Source organism: Somniosus microcephalus, chromosome 19 (assembly GCF_052327205.1).
Source record: "Somniosus microcephalus isolate GS21.2 chromosome 19, FLI_Smic_1.0, whole genome shotgun sequence".
NCBI lineage: Eukaryota > Metazoa > Chordata > Chondrichthyes > Squaliformes > Somniosidae > Somniosus > Somniosus microcephalus.
The window spans coordinates 55,960,288-55,984,403 of NC_141005.1; the positions used below are offsets into that span (position 1 = coordinate 55,960,288).

Sequence of the window (24,116 nt, forward strand, 5' to 3'; positions counted from 1 at the left end):
AAGATGGCTCTAGATGAGGTGTAAATGGACTCAACATCAAGTTCAACAGTTTCAGACCATAACCCCTATTTTTTTCTCTCTCTCACATGGCAGCTGTTGGTGATTCTGCCATTGCCATTTACATCTCATCTAGACTCATCTTTTGTTTACATTTACTTTCTTAACACCAAGAAAACAAAAGAAATCATTGTGGACTTCAGGAAGTCCAAAGGCGGAAGTCACACCCCCATCCACATCAATGGGGCTGTGGTGGAAAGGGTGGACAGCTTTAAGTTCCTCGGAGTCCACATCACGGAAGACCTCTCCTGGTCCCTCAACACCTCCTCTCTGGTGAAGAAGGCCCAGCAGCGCCTATATTTCTTAAGGAGGCTGAAGGGATGTAACCTGTCACCCCTGATCCTCTCTAACTTTTACCGCTGCACTATAGAGAGCATCCTGACAAACTGTATCACAGTATGGTATGGCAGCTGTAGCTACTATGACCGGAAAGCCCTGCAGCGGGTAGTCAAAACTGCCCAACGCATTACCGGCACCCGGCTACCGACCATAGAGCACATATACCAGAAACGCTGTCTACGGAGGTCATGGTCCATCATCAAAGACCCTACCCACCCCAGCCACAGTCTGTTCGCCCTCCTACCATCTGGGAGACGCTACAGATGCATTCGCACCCGTACGACCAGATTTAGGAACAGCTTCTTTCCCAGGGCTGTCATCCTACTGAACTCCACAAATAAACTCTAAAGCCTGCACATCTGCCAATGCACTTTATTATGGTCATATTTATATTAATATACTAAAAGCCAAATGTATGTTGAATGTTTAAATGTCTTAATCCAAATGTACACTCTCGGGAGCCGCAAGCCTACATTTCGTTGTACTGCACTTGTGCACTAACAATGACAATAAAAGTTGATTTGATTTGATTTTGATTTGATTTGATTAAGACGACCTGGGGTAAACTAAATATATTATAATCGCTACATTCAGCTATCGGCTTCTCTTAATATAAAATAACATCTATAAACTGGGGGGGGGGGGGGATTATTTGTCGAAGTCGACTGGTTTTTTGTAGGGGGTGGGGGTGAGTCACTGATTCCCCACCCTTGGGAAGTTTACACATGTGACTAAACCACTCCTTTATTCCAATTTTATTCTCATTATTTTTAAATCATACATTTTGTCCAAATGTATTTTTATTTATATATACTATAGGCAACTGATTGCAGAATCTGGCCTGTGTTTAGCACTTTGAAAATAAACTCAGAATCATACAACACAGAAAGAGGCCATTCGTCCCTTCGTGTCTGTGCCAGCTCTCTGAAAGAGCCATCCCAGTACCCTGCTCTTTAACCATAGCCCTACCATAGTTTTTTTCCCTTTTTAAGTAGAAGTCCTATTTCCCTTTTGAAAGTCACTATTGAATCTGCTTCCACCAGCCTTCCAAAGCAAACTCTTGTGATACAAAGTTTTCACACATTAACGTAGCTTTAAAAGTTTTTGGGGAGCGGGCGGCGGAATTTCCATCCTCGGACGAAAAATCTCCCCTCACGCCTTGGCCGCGGCGGTTCTGATTTCCCTGCGAGAGCCGCTACTCGAGGAGGCAAACTTCAGCCAGCCTGCTCGGAGCGGACGCTCGATCGGCCGGGCTAGAAAGGACGCTTCGCTCTTTAATTAAAAAAAAAAGCACGCTCCAAGTCGTTGGGTTTTAGCCGTGTAAAAAGTGAAGGGGTCAGAGAGATTGGTGGGTGGGGATAACCCGGCATGGATCACGTGTTGGATCAAAGCCGGGTGCCGCCTTGTGGCGCTGGAAAGAGAAAAGAGTGAGTGTGAGAGAGAGAGAGAGAGAGAGGAGCGCAGAGCCATGTAATTGACAAGCTACCAGAGTGAAATAGACACATCGCCCAGTCACGGAACGACACCGGTTGCCAAGTTATATTTTTTGTGTTGTTTCCACTTTTTAAACAAAAAAAGTTTTGTATGTATATATATATATATATTTGTAAAAAAAAAATACAGTCAAACAAGCCTCGTACAAGCCAGGATTAATCAGAAATTATGTCCCGATCAGCGCTGGTGGAACCGGCAAGATGATGTTGAGGGGAGTCCAGTTGGTGCTGGTGCTGTTGGTAGTGGTGGTGGCAAGTTTGGGGTCCGTTTGTGCCAAGGAGACTGCCTTTGTGGAAGTGGTGCTTTTCGAGTCGAGTCCCAATGGTGAATATACAACTTTTACAACCGACTTGCAAGGACGGTTCTCCCGGGCTGGAGCCACCATCAGCGCCGAGGGAGAGATTGTGCAGGTAAAAAAAAAAAAAACCGGATCGCTTGTGTCTGTCTTCCGCTGGATCGGCAGGGCTTTGTGCAACAGCAACAACAACAAGAAACCCCCCCAAAATGTTTTTAAAAGTTTTGCCGAGAGTAGTTATCCGCTCGACAAGATGGCTCCGATCTTGGCCGCTGGTGGAGTGGCGTGAACGGGGGTTCAAATCCATCAGCACATCGCTTATCGCCGGCGGACTGGCAGTTATTGATCCCGCTGTCAACAGTCCTTGGCCATGCCTTGCCTAAACCGGGCTGGTGTATAAACTTTCATGGGACCGAGTTGCAAAGTTTGCTAGAAAGTTTTTTTTTAAAAATCTCTCTGGAAAATGCAGTGGGGACACACTGTCCAAGGAGATGTTCTGAGTTCAGATGCAACGCGGTGTAGTTTCCCCTGATGTTTAATTTGCCGGTGCTAAAGATGATATCTGTCGTGTGATTGTGTGTGTTTTATATATTGATATATATCTAGTGAACTCGGGCCCGCGGTGAGCAGGGTCGGTGGGTTTAAATGCACGTGGAGGGAGGGAGAGAGCGTGGGGACTTGACACGAATGCAGGTTCCCGATTGTCATGTGGCGATTTTTATTTGTTACTTTTTCGTGTTTATAGAGAGAGAGAGAGATTTTTGATTTTAAATTAAAAATGAAACGCATTTCTACTGGAGTGAAGAGCGCCCGCCAGCATTTTCCAGCCTTTGGGTTGTGAGCCTGTCCGGGTCCGTGAACAGATCCGCTTGAAAGTTGCACAGATTCGGAGACGTGACCATGTTTTATTAATTCACCGCACCAGATTACCATGACAACTGCTAACACAGCCACTTAACCATTATACTGGGTTTATGTTTTTTTTAAAAAAAGAAACATAAACACTGGTTGTGTTTGTAAATCGTGTTCTGGTTTCGCTGTGTGTGTGTCTCTAATCTGGGTCTACGTTTAGTTTTAACTCCGTGGTGGATAATCAATCCCTGCACAGCACGCCAGCCCCTTCCCAATCCGTGTCCTTTTGGTGTGTGAGTGCAGTTGGATGGGTTGTTGCGAGTTATCTTCTTTGCAACAGTCTCCGGGTGTGTTTGTGCCGCCTGAGATTTCTCTCTCTCTCCTAATTATTAAAAGCAGCGATGTGTTGTGAGACGGGAGGGAGAGTTCCCCTCGCTTGATCAAAGTAGCTTGGTTCCAGTGTGTGTGACAATGTGCTCCGCCATCAAAGACGTACCTCTTGTTCGGTCCTTTGTAACTCAATCGTCCCTGAGAACAGGGGGGGGGGGGAACCCTATTATTTGTGCTTTGTTGCAGCTGCCGGGTGTGAGAGGGAATCTCACCTATTGATCAAGTGGAAACATGTCCTGATTTTTAAACCATTAGAAAAAAAATAGAAAGTTGGCAACGTTGCTTTTATTGATTTGCACGTTTGATTTTTTGTTGTGTATGGCTGGCCGGGCAGTTAGGAGCAGAGCTGGCGAAGTGAGGAGAATTTCTGCCTCTTATTAACAATCGGGACAGAAAGAAAATCATAACATTCAGCTGTTGTGGAGATCTAGGTTACGCTGTCTGCCGCGTATTATTTTTTTTACATTGCATCATATCAACATTTTTCATTATAGTAATGTCACCTCCCATCACTTTGTCCTTTTTAAAAAAAAAGTTAATTAAATCTCTCGGTGCAGTTAGCCATTTGCTGACGGGACGGGTGTAAATCAGCAGTTGGGGGTGGGGTGACTGATCCTGGGGAAGTCACTGAAGCTGGCCTGAAATCAGCAAGCGGGTTGCTGGGAGAATTGGCACTGGGAGACTTGGGTTATAAAGCCATTTCGAATTTAGTTTTTTTTTCAAAAACTGTGACTGAGCTCCGAGATTCCCCCCCCCCCCCCTTTCTGGCTACGATTTAATAACTGTCCTAGCGACGTTAAAACTGCCTTCGCCTTCAAAGCTAGCAGTTAAATCCGGTTTGTCTAGACGAACATCAAAGTAATCCCAATTCAAACATCAAAGGAAGATTTCCACACACACACAAAAAGCCTCCGTAAAGTCTCTCTGCGCGTCACTCGCTGATGATGAGCTGCACCAGCAAAAAAAACATTTTTTTATAAGACAAACGTTTGTTGCTTCTTAACAATCGGGTTATAGGTTGTAATAGAAATTTGGAAAAAAAATTATCGAAAATCCTCAGCCCTCGGAAGAGTTTGCATTAGGGAAATGTGTATGTCTGGAATGATTAAACAGCAGTGCCGGGAGGGACCATCTTTCTCAGAAGCATTTGCCTGCAAGATAAAAGTTGGATTGTTACCAGCTAAACGTGCGCTGCCTGAAGTACAAGGGCTTAGGAGTTGGGGAATTTTCAAGGTCAGCTCCCTATCTAAGTACCCTAAAGCTTAATATATGTTATCTATTTGAATAATCCACTCATTTACTGCCACTTAGATCTTTCTGCTCATGGTGCAGTATTTGCAGTTAATGTTTGAATTTGGCAATCCCGAATTCCCCTCGGTTCCCGGCTACAATTTCTCTTCATCCTTATCGACTCCCATCACTGTCGAAAAAGTGCTCTCTGATCGGCAATGATTGTGTACCGACTCGGGGCACGGGTGGTTTTTACTACTTTTGTCTGTTTAAGTAAATTATTAATGGGCATGTTTTGTTTATTCCGTGTGACCTATATTGCCTAGTGTGTGTGTGTATTTTTTGATGACTTAGGGTTAAATTATTAGGCTATCATCGTTGAACTGTGCAACAGTCTAATAAAACATCATTTTAACAGAGATATATAAAATCGCTTTATTATAGAGGAACTATGACAGTGGTGTTCCCCAGGGGTCAGTGCTTTTTAAAAAATATATATAAATGACCTGGATATTGGAGTAGAATTTCTAAATTTGCCAATGACACCAAATTTGGGGTTGTGGCAAACAGTGAGGATGATACCAATCGACTGCAACAGGCCATAGAAAGGCTAGCAGAATGGGCAGACAAGTGGCAGATGGAATTTAATACAGAGAAGTGTGAGGTGATGCATTTTGGCAGAAGGAACAGGGAGAGGCAATATACATTTAATGGCACAGTTTAAAAGAGTGTGCAGGGACAGAGGGACCTGGGAGTTAATGTGCATAGGTCCCTGAACGTAGCAGAACATATTGAGAGAGTGGTTAGCAAAGCATATGGGATCTTGGGCTTCATAAATAGAGGTATTGAGTACAAAAGTAGAGAAGTTATGCTGAAACTTTATAAAGCGCTGGTTAGGCCACAACTGGAGTATTGCATCCAGTTCTGGTCACCACACTTTAGGAAGGATGTGAAGGCCCTTGAGAGGGTGCAGAGGAGATTTACCAGAATGGTTCCGGGGATGGGGGATCTTAGCTACAAGGACTGGTTGGAGAAGCTGGATTTGTTTTCATTAGAGCAAAGGAGGTTGCGGGGTGATTTGATAGAGGTGTACAAGGTTATGATGGGTTTGGATAGGCTAGACGGGGAAAGGCTGTTCCCACGAGTTGATAGTACAAGGACTGGGGGACACAGATTTAAGGTTTTGGGCAAGAGATACAGGGGGGATGTGAGGAAAAACGTTTTTTACGCAGCGAGTGGTGAGGACCTGGAACTCGCTGCCGATGGAAGTGGTGGAAGTGGAGACACTCAGTGTTTTCAAGGGGAGACTGGATAGGCACTTGAGGGAAATAAACTTGCAGGGCTACGGGGATAGAGCGGGGGAATGGGACTGACTGGATTGCTCTACAGAGAGCCGGCACGGACTCGATGGGCCGAATGGCCTCATTCTATGCCGTATGACTCTATGACTATGAACTTTGGCTTACACAATGGTTCCTAACTGGCACAAACAAAGTTGCATCTGAGCAGAATTGCTGGAATGCTACAAACTGGTCCTTCCTAAGTATTTGTATTTCACCACATAGAATGCCAGTGGAGAATCAGAAATGTTGAGGCTGCAGCAATCCTGCTTAGTTCTAGAAAGAGAAATACATTAAAAAAAAACACAGTAGGTACTTCTGCTGGGCTGCATCTGCCGAAAACCAAGCTCAGCCTGTGATTCTCCTTGTTCTCCACCTCCTAAGCAGATGGTTTCCAAAAGCTCAATGGCGAATAACTATAGTGAGTGGAAGATTTCGTGTATTTGCTGCTGGTTTGTCGATTATTCAAGTAAAGGCAAAGTTTCCAGTGTTAATGATCATCCAAATTGATGGTATCCAAGTCCAATTATCTATATTTATACCATGTTAAAAGTAGTTCACTTAAATTGTACACCAAATCCCAAGTTTGAGATTTGAAATCTGGTCTTTTATAATATTACACCCCCCCCCCCGGCTCTTTCTATTAAACTCTTTTCTTGGAGCAGGGGATTCACTCCATCTCTGTGCAGCAAACCTCATGTTGTGGGAAAATTGAATGGATTGGACACAACCATAGTAACCTGTTGTGCAGAGACATGTGGGAAACGTGATCATGTAAACGACAGTACAGTATTCACGAAGCTGGCTGGGCTCTGATTATCACCTAACAATAGCTGCATTTATACACAGACCAAGCCCTTTCCACTTCTGTTCTTCTGTTTTTCTTTGAAGTTCTCTTGATTTAGATGGCTATCTCTCTACCTTCAGCTGGCTTTGTTGGGTAATAATTTGCATCTCCCTCAAAAAAACATTTGACTCCCTTTTTTTAAAGGTAAAAAAAAAAGGGAAATTCTGTGTGGTGTGTTTTTCTGTTTCAACATTGCTTTTACTTTTCATTGCACACCTTTGAAAAGCCTTTTCTATCTACAGTTATCTGTTGAGTGGAAGTATCTGTTCAGTCACAGGTCCAAAGATATTGCACGCATGGCTGCCCTGAATAAAGGGTCACATTACAACGTGCTCATACATTTCAGGGGGGTTTTGAGAACATAGTTTTACTCCACAAAGTTATGTTAGAGACTATTCGGGCATTAATGTTGCAGAATTGTAAGGTGTAATTTCAGTAGATCAGTCGATCACAAGTGGATTTCCCTTTGTAAATTACTGTCGATGTTTCTTTTCTTTAACTGCTAAGCAGTTGGCCTTTTTTTTATTTGATAAGGGCAGCGACCAAATTCTTTAGCTCCAGTTCACAAGAAAAGATGAAACTTCATTTGCCATTCCATATCTGACCATCTCTGCAAGTGTCTTCAATCTCCAGCCCATGCTCCACATGACCTCCTCCAACCCTTCGAGAACTCTGCGTTCCTCTAATTCTGGCCGCTTGTGCGTCCCCAACTTCCTTCAACCCACCATTGGCAGCCGGGCCTTCAGCTGTCTAGGCCCTAAGCTCTGGAATTCCCTCCCGATACTTCTCCGCCTCGCTCTCTTTAAGACACTCCTTAAAATCTGCCTCTTTGACCAAGGTTTTGGTCACCTGCCCTAATGTCTCTTTCTTTGGCTATGGTGTTGATTTCCTTTTGTCTGATTACACTCCTGTGAAGCACCTTGGGACGTTTTACTACATTAAAGGTGCTATATAAATGCAAGTTGTATTTCAAATTCAATAGCCTCAAGTTATTTCAGTGTAGAGTATGGATACCTAGGTGTGAGTTATTGGGCTGCAACTCCATTGGGGTTCTACGATTCCCTTCAATGTTTTCCCCCTCCTCTTCTGAAGACAACAACTCATGGTGGAGTGCAGTTCAACTGGTGCTGGAAGCTCTCTGGTACCTCATTCAGGTGGCCACCCATCACACATAACATAGAGTGTCAGCAAGTCATTCCATCATGGGGAGCATCTCAGTCAACCCTGTTCTTGCCCAATGCCAGGGCACCTGGGCACATTCCAACACCGTGCCAGAAGATTGAATCCTGGGTGACTTTCCCTCCCTCCTCACCACCACCGCCCCCACCTAGATTAGGGGCAACTGTAGTGACCGCATCACTGCCCTGGCAGAAATCAGCTAACTCAACACAGACTGAGGACATCATAGCCCGTAGGGTTCAGTTTTACATCAAGCATGCACTGATCAACTGAGCTATTGGGGAGTGCTATTAGAAGTTTGATATCATAAACCATGAGAGAAATGCGCAAATATTTTATTAACTTTTAGCAGAGCCCCATTGGTGGTATTTACATAGCCTTTGTCTCCTTCTCAGGTATTTGTATGGTATGTATGTGTGTGTATGTAAGAAATATCTATATGTATTAGTACTTGAACTTTGCTGTACCTGCACGTTAACAAAGTTAATATGCAGGTACATCAAGCAATTAGGAAAACAAATGGTATGTTGGCCTTTATTACAAGAGGATTTGAGTATAAGAGTAAAGACGTCTTACTGCAATTATATAGGTCCCTGGTGAGACCACACCTGGCGTATTGTGTACAGTTTTGGTCTCCTTACCTAAGGAAGGATATACTTGCCATAGAGGGAGTGCAACAAAGGTTCACCAGACCGATTCCTGGGATGGGGGGATTGTCCTATGAGGACAGATTGAGTAGACTAGGCCTATATTCTCTAGAGTTTAGAAGAATGAGAGGTGATCTCATTGAAACATACAAAATTCTTACAGGGCTTGACAAGGTAGATGCAGGGAGGATGTTTCCCTTGACTGGGGAGTCTATAACCAGGGGTCACAGTCTCAGAATAAGGGGTCGGCCATTTACGACTGAGATGAGGAGAAATTTCTTCACTTAGAGGGTGGTGAACCTTTGGAATTCTCCAACCCAGAGGGCTGTGGAGGCTCAGTCGTTGAGTATATTCAAGACAGAGATCAATAGATTTTTGAATATTAAGGGAATCAAGGGATATGGGGATAGTGCAGGAAAGTGGAGATGAGGTAGAAGATCAGCCATGATCTTATTGAATAGCGGAGCAGGCTCGAAGGGCCAAATGACCTACTCCTGCTCCTATTTCTTATGTTCTTATGTTAACTAACTTTAAAAAAATATGGTTCTTTTTTACAGCGGGGAAGTTGAGTGGGGTGGACAAGTTGATTAGTCAAAGCTATTATGGTTGATTGTGGTGTTTAAGTTGAAGGAAAACAAGTATGCCCTTAGATGTTCTTAGCATCAGTTTCTGCATTGTCCTATTGCTGCATCACTGCAATGAAAATTATATAGTATTTAAATATATATATGTGCAGCCTTCAAGAAGAAAGTGAACCATGCAAAGGCTTGTTTGGTATCAAACCATACAGACCAGGAAGGTTCTCGGTTCAACCCTTAGCCTGCCTGGAGTAAGTTGATCTTATTTCCGCTCGTGATAACTATCCAGTCACCCTACTGGAAATTGTACATTTGTGGATATCAGGTGAGAACAGGATTGGGGTTGGCTGTGATGCTCTGCCCCATGGTCGAAGGGCCCTCTGACATTATCTGGAATTCCACAGGCAGGATGGCCGTTGAGGTGAGGTCCCAGAGTCTTGCCGTGGCTGCAAGTATGTAGCACAAGTCTGCACCTTCAGGAGGTGTTTTTACTACCTTAAAGAGGCTATATAAATGCAAATTGTTGTTGTTGAGCGTAAGGAAAAAAGTCACGGTCAGTTTTGGACTTAAAGGGGACGTTAAGGTGGGTTATGTGATGGACACATGGGGGCCTATTTGAAAGTTTCAAAGGGAATTCATTACTTTAGGAGTGAAGAATGCTAAAGTACAGCCAGCCCTTCACATGCTGGGTGGGAATGCTTTCTCTTAGTTGGGCTTCACTGGGTTGCACGCATGCCTTCGCACGTTGTCTACTGAAGGTAGCGGTTTTATTCAGCAGTCGGTGTAGCTGTTGTTGACTTGGCCGCATTGTAGCGCACGTGACGCTTTCCCCGTGGACTGGTTCGTGTCCCCAGTATGTGCTCGAGATTAAAATCGCTGTCGGTGCAAATTAGACATTGAATCCGCATAATCCTTCTCACTTTCGACTGTAAGAGTAAGCCGCTGTAAAAGAAAGTAACACTTTCAATATGCAGGGCGCAGTTTGACATTTCTAACTTTGATTGTGATTCGTGTTGCTGGGGATTGCGTGTGTGAGCTCGCATTGCTGGAGGCTAGTTGTGCCAATGTGACAACATTTTAATTTAACTTTGATGCGCTTTTTAAATATTTCTAGGCCGCTCCGAATTGCTCTTTTTTGTTTCTTTTCCAAAATGCTGGAGTGAGTAGAATGCTCTCCTCTGAACCGCAGTTGTATATCTTCGATTTCTTATTAAATTATTCTGTTAACATACTTGTGGCTTCTCGCGCCTCCAAAGGGGGCCAGTTTGCTTGCTTTTTTTTCTTAGTCTGATGACTGGAGCACGGAATTGAACTAAAAAGTGGAGGAATATCCTGAAAGTCCCAAGAAAGAGCCTGTGCTGAGTTTCAGTCCAGGGGTCGGGGAGGTGGGAATAGGGTTGCCAACACTGGTGAGACATATTCCTGGAGGTTCCACAGCATGGCCTCCTGACTTCAACGGTCCCGCATAGCAGAACAACCTTTTTAGTCCCATTTCCAAAATTTCTATAACTAATAAACACTTTTGTTTAATGCCCAGTGATTCTTTTTCTCCCGGGTTGTCCAGGAGATTAATCTTCAATTCCTGGAGACTCCAGGGGAATCCTGGAGAGTTGTCAACCCTGGGAGAGTGGGGGAGGGGGCCAGTAAAGGTGCTACAATTAGCTTCAGGGAGGGAGGGAGGGGGGAAAAATCAGCTCCAGATCGCTATCCAATGATCTCTGTTGGAACGGGGTGGGGGGGGGGTGTGGTGAGGGCAAGCATGGTTGAATAGCCTGCTGACGCTCACAGACAGATAATGCAGGGTGATTGGCATCCTTACCCTAACGAGGAGTCTACACCTTCAGGAAGCGAGGGTGAGGTGGGGGCCGGAGGCGGGGCGAGGGCGGGGGGGGGGGGAGTGGGAGCAGAAAAATTGGCTCTAAAATAAAACGGAATTGTTCACCACATCACTGGGCCAAACTAAGTGCAAAATTGACTCTACCGTGCTTCTGATTGTGTGCAGGAGATTCTTGCAACTGTTGGCTGAACATTTTGGGGGTTTTTTACAAAAAAATAATTCGATTGTTTCTGCAGAAGTATCATTTATTTTATTTCACCGTACGAAGGTCTCTAATGCGATATTTTTTATTTAACTTGCGATTGCTCTCCCGACGGCCTAGTCAGTCTGCGCACTGCCCAGTGTTGAACCACCGACCAGATGGATCTGGAGGGTTTTAGGTTCGAGTCCAGGTCCGCGCAGAGTTAGCTGATCTCAGTTGGGTGGGGTGGGGGGTGGTGATTGGGGTGAGTAGCAGCGCTACCATTGCCTTCGGTAGCCAAGGTGGCGGGAAAAATCAGCTGCTTTCCTGAGGTACCAGAGGTTGGGGAATGCCTGTGGGGAATCATAGCCCCAGTATAAGTTAGCAGCTTCAGGGGCTAGCTGGAGGAAAAACGGAACAATAACGGAAACAAAGGCCGCTCTGGTAGTAAATTGTCTTGCTCTTCGCGCCTCCGGTTGTGGAGGCCTTAACTAGGGGCATGGTTTCAAAAGCACAGGTTTGGCATCCGGTAGCTTGCTGAGGCGTTGATTGCTCACCTGCAAGTCTGGGCGCTGAGAGGTAGGGGCTATTTGGCTGCTAGAGGCATCGCGACCAGGCCCGATGTCCACGCGTGCATCCTTGCAGCAGGGTTCACCGCGTGGCTGCGGGGAGTCGGAACTGAAGCCTAGCAGATTTTTCTTTCCCCCCTCTCTGACCCAGGAGCACTGGGGCCGAGTTGTATCGACCCAACCTTGCTCCAGCTGAGAGCAGACCTTTAAGGCCCTGGAACTGAATCTGGGATCTTCCTAGCCACTACAGCTCAGCCGGTCACTGGAGAAATGCACGGAGCACATCAGGGAGGCTTTACAGTCATTATTCATTTTAATCTGATTTATATACAGTAGAAGCTGCTTAATGTAGCCACCCTTGGGGAATTTATGTTCAGATGCTGCTAATAATTAAAGCATTTCACTAACTGGAAGGGTCCAAATTTGTACCTGAACCGGTTGTGAATTGACGGCCCTTACATTTTAAAGCGGCTTGTATATTGATCTTTTAAATTCAGTTTCGGGGGCCTAGCCTCTGTGAGTCAATCCTTGTTATGTTGTTGACTGCCATTTCCACTGACCCCTCGGTAGATCAGGTTCTACCAGTCTGCTGAAGGCCTATGGAAAACTGATTTCCCTGCATAAATCCTGGCAACTGGCTCATGGATGCCAGGCTCCAGAATCTGAATTAAAAGACCAATATAAAAGTCCTTTAAAAGAGAGAACTTCCATTTACACAGCGCCTTTCACGTCCTCGGGACGTCCCACCAAGTGGAGTCACTGTTGTGAAGTCGATAAATGCAGGAGCCAATTTGCATGCAGCAAGGTCCCACAAACAGCAATGAGCTAAATGACCAGTTAATATCTGATTTTGGTGATGTTGGTTGAGGGGCAACTACTGGCCAGCACGCCAGGGAGAATTCCCCTGCTCTTCTTTGAAAAGTGCCAGGGGATCTTTTACGTCTGAGCAGGCAGAGGCGACCGTCGGTTTAACATCTCGTCTGAAGGGCGGCACCTCCGACAGTGCAGCACTCCTTCAGTGCTGCAGTGCCGTGTCAGCAAAGATTGGTTGCTTGAACCCACAACTTTCTGATTCAGAGGCAAGGGTGCTACCCACTGAGCCACAAGCGACACTAAAATGAAAAGCTCGACTACCTGTAGCATAGCAGATTACAAATGGAAAGTTACAGGCACTGAACGTAGCTTTAAGTACTTGCTAAGAGCAACACATCACTGCAGAAAATTGGGCACAAATCCCAATTAAACTTACTTGTGTACAGAAGGTATGTGGGTTCGCTGTAACCTGTCCAGTAACTGATCTCACTGACCACATTTATGCTGAACATGACTTTATGTTGGAAGAAAAAAAAAATCCCACACACCAAATGATTCCATTAACCTGTGTTTACATCAAGTGGTTTTTTTGCTCCATGCCTGACTGTTCATACATTTTATTAAATGCTGTCTTGTCTTGTTTATGAAATTCAGAGGGAGCGCATCTTAGATCAACGATCCTTTTCTGCAGGTGCATTTGATATTGTCCTCCTATACACCGCTTCCCTGAGAAACCGCTAAAGGAAACCAAATTTCCCACAGGAACGCTGCCAAAAAAATGTTCTTTGGCTCAACGCTGGCAGAGAACTCTCTTTCCAGCCACCGCGGACATGGCATCAGGTTTACAGGCGAAGTGTCAGCTGCCAGTAAACGCAGTCCTGGCGCATTTTCCATGAGAAACCAGGGGCAGCCTGACCCCCCCCCACAATCTCCCCCCCTCCCCCCCCCCCCCATCACATCACAATGCATATTTTTCAAGGGCGGGGAGGGAGCAGAAGGGAAGGAAATGTGTACCTGATGCAGTGTCGCTCCCTGTTTATACTGAGACCCGCTGCTGTCTCCAGAATCTCTCACTGTGCAGAATGGCTGCCTCGGCCCTAAGCTCTGGAATTCCCTCCCTAAACCTCTCCTTTCTACATCACGCTCCTTAAAACCTACCTCTTTGACCAAGCTTTTGGTCACCTGTCCTAATATCTCTGTGTGTGGCTCGCTGTCACATTTTGTTTGACGATCACTCCTGTGAAGCGCCTTGGGCCATTTTACAACATTAAAGGTGCTATATAAATGCAAGTTGTTGCTGTCGTCTTGTTGCTGTGGTCGACCATGCTTGCAAGCAGCCTGTTCAGCAGTTTTCTTTATCTCCTGCTGCTGCACTGTGTTTGTAGTGTAAATGCGGCAGCTTTGATCCTTATCTTGGCGGTACCTGGAATTAACGATACCAGATTTACCTTGGCACAAAGTCTTCAGTGCACACGGGGTTTTGGAGTGCTACGTGCCCTGTTGAAGGGAATGGTGGTGGGACTGTAAGGTGATCGCATCGGAAAGTGAAATATAGGTGGATCCCGTCCTCCAGGCTATTTCTTTTTGTTGAAAAGGTTTTGACTGAATTGGATTTCTGTACCGGTTAGCAAAAGTGACCTATCCTTTTACTGGGGAGGGGTTGGCAGTGGGGGCTGAGAGAAGCAGGAGTTGCCTTTCAAAGTGAATGGTGTTTTTGGTAGGAAGTCTCCAGAGAGGGGGAAGATTAGCGAGTCATTGTCTCTTTTGCAGACCTAAAATATTCTTTTTCAACGGCAGGGGAGGGGGAAGGAAAGGAAATTTGTACCTCATGCAGTGTTGCTCCTTTTTTATACTGTGTCCAGACTCCCTCGCTGTGCACAGCCAGACTGAGCGGAGCTGCCCTGTTCCGTAATCCTGAGGAATTCCTTGATCAAGTTTTTTTTCCTCTTCCAGCCATGATCTAATTGAATGGCAGAGCAGGCTCAATGGGATGAATGGCCTACTCCTGTTTTTTATGTTCCAGTCCCTTCCCACCCTCCCCTCCAAAGGTGCCGACTCATGCTGCGGTAGGGCTCGACTGACACTGCGTGCCCTCTCCTACCCCGGTCAAGTGTGAGTGCAGAGGTGCCCGAGGACCAAGCCTGATCCTCTTCTCGCCAGATGTCCGCACACACGGGCCGGGACTGGCCTAGGAGCTGCTCCCACTCCACTGCCGTAACTTTGTCCGGACCACGCTTGTGCGCATACGACAGGATTTCCGTCGCACTTCCAGCGTAGTCACGGTGGAGCGGGAGCAGCTCCGAGGAAAGTCCCGGATGTGGACTTTCCACCAGGAGTCTCTGGACAGACTAAATTTTTTAATTCGAACAGATGCCGGATTGCATTCCACATCCCACCCTACGTAAGTAAACTTGAGATCATCCAAAACTCGGCTGCCCATGTCCTAACTCACACCAAGCCCCATTCGCCCATCAACCCTGTGCTCACTGACCTACATTGGCTCCCGGTTAAGCAACGCCTTGATTTCAAAATTCTCATCCTTGTTTTCAAATCCCTCCATGGCCTCGCCCCTCCCTATCTCTGTAATCTCCTTCAGCCCCACAACCCCCCCGAGATATCTGCGCTCCTCTAATTCTGCCCTCTTAAGCATCCCTGATTATAATCGTTCAACCATTGGTGGCCGTGCCTTCTGTTGCCCAGGCCCTAAGCTCTGGAATTCCCTGCCTAAACCTCTCCGTCTCTCTACCTCTCTTTCCTTCTTTAAGACGCTCCTTAAAACCTACCTCTTTGATCAAGCTTTTGGTCACCTGCCCTAATTTATCCTTATGTGGATTGGTGTCAAATTTTTTGTCTTAAAATACTCCTGTGCAGCGCCTTGAGGCGTTTTACTACATTAAAGGCGCTATATAAATACAAGTTGTTGTTGTTGCAGAGGGGCACGAGTCAGCTGCTCAGGTTTATGCTCACAGCATTTCGGTGATGCATCATCCAGTCAATTTCTAGCAGGTGTTTGGATTGGGGGAATGAATCTTGCTATAAATGGCGGGGGGTGTATCTGGGGCTCTAGATTCGGGCAGGCTGAGGCTCTGAGACAGCCTGCTCTTGAAATCCATGCCCAAAGTGTGACCTTGTGTTGCGGAAGACAAGTGTCTCTCAGATTTGCTCAGAAACTTGCCTTTTCACTTACCCTGTCATTTTCACGATCAGCCTGAACTTTGACATGTTCCATTTTCTTTTTAAATGGAAATATATTTGGGGAGTTAATACCTGTGCCTCACTGTCCTGTGATTGTCGATTTCTCCGTTACACACCTGGTGAAGTGTATTTTTATTTAAAAGAGATGTTCAAAGAGCTTACTATGCCCCTCACCAGTTAAGGTACTGAAAACGTTATAAAAGTATAAAATACTGTACAAAAGCAAAGTACTGCGGATGCTGGAAATCTGAAATAAAAACAGAAAATGTCAGAACATACTCAGCAGGTCAGGCAGCATCTGTGGAGAGAGAAACAGAGTTAACGTTTCAGGTCAATGACCCTTCGTCTGACGAAAGGTCATCGACCTGAAACGTTAACTCTGTTTCTCTCTCCACAGATGCTGCCTGACCTGCTGAGTATTTCCAGCATTTTCTGTTTTTATTTTATATAAAATACTGTAGTTAGTTATCTTTTTTAGGGTTTGGTTACACTGAACCTTTCATGTCACGGTGAAATGGTTTCGGCTGCAGTGTAAGTCGGGAGTCGGGTCCTGCTTAACCCCAAACGCAATAAAGCCAGGAGGAACGAGACCTTGCTAGGAGGCTGTCACCTGGGTGTCACGCTGCTTGGAGTATAACTCCAGTCCGGGGTGGCGGTCAGTTTGATTTCTCGGGTCCTTAACAGACTTCTTATTGAGTCATTTAGCCGACCGTGCCACACGCACTCCTGTAAAACGAGGTGGGGGATGGGCGGTACGGAGTTTTGTGCATGTATGTAAACAGGTACTCGTAACGCAGCTTCCTGGTGGGTAGAGTGCAAATCACAACTAGGCACCACCTGTGGTATAACTCGGATTATACCAGCTGCAGTTTGCACACCGCAGCTGCCAGTTTTAAGTGGGCTTAATAACTGCTGGGTGGCCAAGGAAATATTTACATTGTAGTAGCGGAAGTAATCCTGGACTCCCTTATTTTAATGAAATAAAAACAGATAATGTCGGAACATACTCAGCAGGTCAGGCAGCATCTGTGGAGAGAGAAACAGAGTTAACGTTTCAGGTCGATGACCTTTCGTCAGAACTGGAAGATGTTCGAGTTGTAACCGAGCCAGGGGAAAGCGGGGGCTTAATGATCTGTTTGCTGAAAATCAGTCGGGGAGCTCTAATAGACTCAAGGTGACTAATGGCAACTTTATTTTATTAACGGGAGGGATTGTGAAATAGCTGTGAACTTTCAAATGGGACAGTGCACTTTTTTTTGTATGGTTGTATAAAAGCCTTTCAAAAGGCCCATGAAAAAGAATGCTGCCAGTTTAATCTGATCCTTTTGCTGTTTAAGGAAGCACATAGAATGCTTTGTGAAGACTGGTCACTGTGTTTCCAGGGATGACTGGTGTCGCTTGTATATATTTCACCAATCTGAAATATCACCAGTACAATGGCCAAGTAAGGTGTGTGTGTGTGTGTGGGAGGGGGAGTCTCACTTTAAACACAGCGGTCCCATTTATTTTGCATTCTTTTCCCCATAGCTGTGCTTTTACAAAAAAAAATATTCTGCCTTTTGTCGTGCGCTGACGAGTGGCAGTCTGGAAAAAGGCGGAGTGCCACTTTGGGTTGCAGCCTGGACTCTGGATCAGCCTGACCTCGCCAGCATCCAGTGTAAACAAGGACACAGTGCTATCAATGACATCTCTGTGCATGTGTATAATCTGTGTGTCTAACTAGGGCAGTTCATAACTTCAGTCAAATTCAGTACTGGATTTTTTAGGTCACCCTGCATCTTTTTCTTTTGATGGACACGAGGTGCCGACATTGTCCGTATCTTTTGTTATAGTTGAATGTTAAAGGGGAATGGCCGCTATTTTCCTGACACAAGAGGAAAACGATCGCTGTGGTGAACTGGATGCTGACTATGTTGTGACACACTAATATTTTCATGCTGCAGTGGGAATAATCCACATCGCCTGTTTACAGAACCTTTTCTTTAAAAAAAAAGACCAACTTTGCTAACTATCTGCCGGGGCAGCAACGGCGCTTTAAGGCTTACAAGTTGCAAAATCTTAAATAGAAGTCGATTGTGTCATTTCTGAACTTTCCATCAATCCAGTGAATTAATATAATAGAAAGAAAGAAATACTTGCATTTATATAGCCCCTTTCATGTCCAAAAAGCACTTTACAGACAATTAAGTGCTTTGTTTTGAAGTGGAGTCACTGTTGTGATGTGGGAAACGCAGCAGCCAATTTGCGCACAGCAAGCTCCCACAAACAGCAATGTGATGATGACCAGATAATCTGATTTTTTTTTAAATGATGTTGAATAAGTATTATTTAACACAGCCCTTCCCCCTACAACCCCACAGATGGCCAAGATTCCCCAAATTATACCTGAGGCAGGGGAATTAAAACAAGCACAGTACAAATAATCTTTCTTGAGCTGTGAGGTTGTGGTAATTGAGTAGGAGATTGGTGTTGGTGGGATGTGTAGCCAGGCTATGTCTCACACAAGGCTTTTCCCCGCAAAAAACCCTGGTGAATAACGGAAAAGGTAGCTAATTGGAGTATTGGTAATGGAGGTGCGATTCCAGTAATCTTGTTACTAATCTAAGCCAGCCTGTAAACCTAGCGATGATGGGTTGGTTAATTTTGAATTTTAAAACATTAATGCGTAAATAATTGGTTAATAGAGAATTGCGTTTTCTTTTCCGTACCTTGCGCTTTCCATGAAAGGGGGGCAGTCACTCACTTTATTTCATAATCCATGGAAATGCAATCTGCCCCACATTCTCCTGCAATTAGCTCAGCCTTTTCATAATATTTTGAAGCCATAAACTACGTGAAAGAAGTCAGTTGTGATTGCATAAAGTTTGTCTGGAGTCTTTTATTGCCAAAAAAAAACCAAACCCTTTCACACTAATATCAGATTCTGCCCATTTTGGAATAAAAATAGAACATGCCAGAAACGCACATGAGGCTGACCAGCAGCTGAAAGAGAACAGGTAAAATGTCAGGTGTGAGGAAAGGGAATGCCCAAAACATTGACCCAACAACAATTAGTATTTACAAAGCGCCGTTTTCTCTTTTCAGATTCCTGACTGACCTGTTATATATTTCCAGCTTTCCTGGTTTTTATTTCTATTTTTTTGTAAGTGGCTCCGGGGTTGCAGTCTCGCCTCCGAGTCAGAAGGTCGTTGGTTCAAGCCCCACTCTTGAGCACAAAATCTCGGCTGACATTCCGGTGCAGTACTGCTGGAGTGCTGCGTTGTAGGAGTTGCTCTTTCAACTGAGCCGTCCCATGGCACTATTGGAAGAAGAGCAAGGAAGCTTCCTGGTGTTCTGGCCAATGTTCCTCCCTCGTCAACACAACCCAAAAAGACATTAACCTAGGAATTGCTAGATGGAAAAAGACCACGGTCCATCTAGTTCGCCTTCTACCATCCTGGCACTCACGTGATACAACAATAATCGAGTTGTTGGCTAATCTCCATCAATTAGTCTGTCACAGATCCAGAAATGGTGCAAGGAAAATCCCAGTGGTGGAGAGTTTGGGAAACAAAGGTCCAAAATCCCCTTTTTCCTCCCAAACATACTACACTTACTGCATGTCATGTTTCAAATTACTCACGTACTGTCTCCCAAAATGTTACTTTCTGAAAGAAAGGATTAAGTAATCATTAATTTTTCTGCACTTTGTGCATCCTTGCTGTGCGCAAATTGATTGCTGTGCTTGCCTCTGTAAAACACTTTGGGACATCCTGCGGGTGAGATAAGGTGCTATAAAATACAAGTCCTTTCTTTAATTGCTGGCATCCTATGTACGGTATTAGGGAATGTTCCTTCTGTCTAGTCCCCAAGTTCCACTTTGTAACATCGCTGGAAACAAACAGAAAATCCTCTCTGTGGACCAGGTCTGTTATGTTTTTGAATTCTTGACACAAGTCTTTCAGCACCCAAAGAGTTAAAATGAATGAGTTTGTTCAACAGAGATTGCCCAAGAATTGATTTCTAATAAAATGAAAAAATGTACTTGAGGGAAATCAAAAGGGAGAAGGTCTGGGCATATAATAGGCAGCATCTGTGTGATTAATCTGATTAATCATCTAATCTTTCCGTTGGCTATATGAGTGAGATCATAATTAAAATAATTGGAACAAAAGATCAGTTTCCGAGAATCATGTGGAATATTGTTGACAATTGTACTTAATGCCTTGGTCTGGGACCTGCTGCATAACACCCACTTGGTAAGAAATTTACAGACGTTTTAATCCCATGCACAGACATGGATCACGAGATTAATTTATAAATGTGCTGATAGTCCTCTGTAGATTATTTCAGTCATGTTCCACTTCCTCTCCACGCTACCATGACAACGACAATCCCGTGTGTAAGTTATCACGCCAAATCAGGGCACTGTGGAGGTTCACTCCCTTTGCTGTATATTGTTCCAGTAACATAAATACAACTTGAACATACTTTAAATCAGATGATCATTGTGTAAACCGATGTGGAGGACCCCACTGTCTACAATATTTATCCAATGAGTGAGTGGGCAACTGTGGACTGCATCATTCACACGTTGTTGGTTTTGTCCATTTTGGACGCGATGTGTATCTTTGGTTGCTTTTCCCTTTTATTTCCTCCCCTGCACTTCTGAAGACATTGACTCTTCCCGGGGCACAACGCCATGCTCGTGACACTCCAGTATCATTTGCCATGTGTGGACCTAGATAATGACAGCCAGGCTGTTTGGTTCTAGGGAAGGGGCCAGCATGTCTTGAGTCCAATCCAGTCTTCATACAATGTCCACGCACACAGTCAACAACTTGATTTTATATCGCGCCTTTAACATAAGGCACTTCACAAAATAGGCAGATACACTTTTCAACAGGAGTCACCGAGTAACAATGAGAAGCAGGAGTCCTGGTTCATTGGTCCACATAGCAGGTGGTGCATTTACTCATTGCGCCATCGGGGGGGGGGGACCTGATGTGCTGTACATAATTAACCGTTATATATTAAATGAGCTTTCATATATACCATATCTTGACTTACTGCAATACAACGGATTCCATCTAAAGCTCTGCTATAATATGTACATGATGCAAAAGCAGTAACATTATCATGCAGAGACAATCCTTATTTGTACAGTACCTTGGCCCCAGTGCAGAAATGTATTTAAAGTGTGTCTGTGTTGTTAAATGCAATAATCTAATGGAAAATTTATTGCTGAAGTAATTTTAGGCAGAATTTAAAATGTACCAGAGTTGACACTTCAGTTGGCAGTAATTAGATTTGCTGCCAGTCTCGTATTATAATTGGTCTGAAGGTGTGTGTGCGTGCATGCGTGCGTGTGTGGGGTGTGTGCGTGTATATACAACAACTTGTAATTATATAGCGCCTTTAACGAAGTTAAACATCCCAAGACGCTTCACAAAATTTGACACCGAGCCACATAAGGAGATATTAGAACAGGTGACCAAAAGCGTGATCTCGGAGGGTTGTAGGGCTGGAGGAGGTTACAGAGATAGAGTTTAGATGTGTTTGTGTGTGTAGCAATATCATGTGTATGTGCAATATATATGTGTATTATATATAATGTGCATTGGGCCAGAAATTCGGGTCGGAGGCTTCCCGCAGGTGCAAGCCCCCGACCTGCACTTACCTAGCGCGCCTGCCGTTGAGCTGTGGGCCCGCGTGGGATTCCGATCCTGGGCCTCCTCCAACTGCCGGCGCGCAGTGCTTGCGTATCCCAGGGGCGCAGTTAGTTCGATGCGTCCCCTGGGATCACATGGGCCATGGAGAGCCAATCGTAGCAGGGAATCTCTATTCATAGATTTGACAGGAAGACCTGTCAAATCTATGAAATAGAGATCGGCCCCAAAACATAACTAAAACTTCAAATATTTTTTTTTTTAAATAACATTTTTAAAATAACTATAAATTCCATAAAATAACTATTTTAAACAATAATTTACATTTTTGAAAAAATTAATTACAGTTTTTAACGGGGCTAAAAATAAACTTACCTTTCTTTAAAGTATTTAAAAATAATAAACCTGTGGAAAAAATGTTTTAATTTTACTTAATTCACCACTTACCTTGTTAAAAGCAGGCCTTGCGACCGCTTTTAAAAAGCGTAGCTGCTGGAGACTTACCCTCCCGGAGAAACCTGCTAAAAAAAAACGGAAGTTCCAGGCACACGCGCTGCCTCTCCGGCGCACACGTTCGACCTGTGAACCCCTTCTTTCAAGGGAATGGAAGTTCCAGTTTCCCACGCATGCACAGTGCATGCACAAACCCAGCATTTTCGTTGGCCCTACGCGTGAGTACCCAGCGCGTACTCACCCGTGGGAACCCAAATTTCTGGCCCATAAAGTTTGCGTGCGTGCTCCTGCGCATTTAGATAGCACTGTACCACGTTGAAACTTCTCAAGTTTACATTGGGCTACTTTCGAAGTGTTTGTTATGTGCAGTTGGTTCCTTTTGAGTAAAAGTAAACAATAGTAACCTGAAATACCCACATTCTTGGGGAGATTAATGCTTACAGTAATGACAGCAACTTGCTTTTCGATAGCACTCTGCATGTGTGGAGAGACATCTCTTGAGTGCTTTACAGGGAAGTGGACTAGGAGTAGACACCAAGCAGGAAGGGGAAAAAGGATAAAGAGAAGTGGGAGTGGAGAAAGGACGTTGAAGAGCAGTATCTTCGGGAGGCTTTTGAACATTGGGAAAAAGGGAGTGATGAGGCATGGGGAGCCAGTGAAGCTAGGGGAGGATATCGGGATGTGAGCTTTGCTGCAGGTGAGAATGTGGGATGTAGTGTTTTGGATGAGTTTCTGAAGGAGGGCAGGTTGGCAATGAAAACGTTGGTGAAATCAAGCCTTGAGGTAATAAAGGGGATGGGTAAGGACTTCAGCAACAGATTTAGGGAGTGGAATGGAGGTGGCTGATGCTTCACAGGTGGAATAACACAGTCTTGGTAACGGATGGCAAGTTGGGGGTGGAAGCTGAACTTTGAGGTCAAGTAATGGACCAAGACTCCGAATCTCTGATCTTAGCCTGAAGTGGCAGCAAGGTGGGTTGATGGAGCACAGGCTGTATGTGACGGTAACAGACTGACATGGAAACTTAAAGGGGTTGAGCACACTCATTGAACTTGTTCCCTTAGAGAGGAAATAAACCTTTTGAAAAGTTGCAGAAGCCGACTATGTTGGAAAGTACCAGAAGAAGATGTTATGTAACATCCTCTCATTCTTTGGCTTGCAAGTTTGAAATTATTAATAACAGCAGCATGATTCAATTTTGTTCTATCTGGCAAGAAAGCCTCTGTGCATATATTACCCAAACAAAAAGCAGCCTAATCACTGATGAATTCAAAGTATTGCATATAGCGCGTGCATCCTCCAAATGTCGCACTGACTTCCTGTAACACTTTCCCCATCACACTTTGTTGAGCAAACTCGTATATTGTTATATATAAAACAGCGTATTCTCCAACTGACTGAACGACACCCCAGGAGATCTCCTGGTTAATTCGGAACATTTACTCGATTTTCTACATTAAAGGCGCTATCTAAATGCAAGTTATGGTAAAACAGAAGAAGTGTCCATGAACTAAATTTGTGACCTTTTGAGGGAGTGAAATTCCTCTTTTAACAAAGAACCTCGTCATTCTCTGACCAATCAAATTACGGGAATGGCAGCTTTGAAATGTGTCAATTTCCAAGAATGCCATTTCTTTGTCGGGCCGCTAATCACATAGAAAGATGAGCGTTCTCCCGATTCTCATTAAGAGGGACTTCACTGGTTAACTGCTTCATAGAAACATAGAAGATAGGAGCAGGAGTAGGCCATTCGGCCCCTCGAGCCTGCTCCGCCATTCAATGAGATCATGGCTGATCATCCAAACTCAGTACCCTGTCCCTGCCTTCTCCCCATATCCCTTGATCCCTTTAGCCTTAAGAGATATATCTAACTCCTTCTTCAACATATTTAATGAATTGGCCTCAACTGCCTTCTGTGGTAGAGAATTCCACAGGTTCACCACTCTCTGGCTGAAGAAATTCCTCCTCATCTCAGTCCTAAATGGCTTACCCCTTATCCTTAGACTGTGACCCCTGGTTCTGGACTCCCCCGTCGTCGGGAACATCCTTCCTGCATCTAGTCTGTCTAGTCCTGTTAGAATTTTATAAGTTTCAATGAGATCCCCTCTCATTCTTCTAAACTCTAGTGAATACAAGCCTAATCGACCCAATCTCTCTTCATACGTCATTCCT

At 44.7% G+C, this 24,116-nt stretch overlaps 1 protein-coding gene across 2 annotated transcripts in view; it reads left to right on the top strand.

The window, feature by feature from the left end:
• Positions 1-1,676: 1,676 nt before the first annotated feature.
• Positions 1,677-24,116, top strand: part of znrf3 (zinc and ring finger 3) — a 267,670-nt gene continuing 245,230 nt past the window's right edge. The window contains exon 1 of one of the 2 annotated variants that reach the window (XM_085961806.1): positions 1,677-2,300. In XM_085961806.1, the coding sequence (XP_085817932.1) occupies positions 2,091-2,300 (210 nt within the window). In that variant the 5' untranslated portion in view covers positions 1,677-2,090. The remainder of the gene's footprint in view (positions 2,301-24,116) is intronic. The other variant, XM_085961805.1, reaches the window with a different exon arrangement.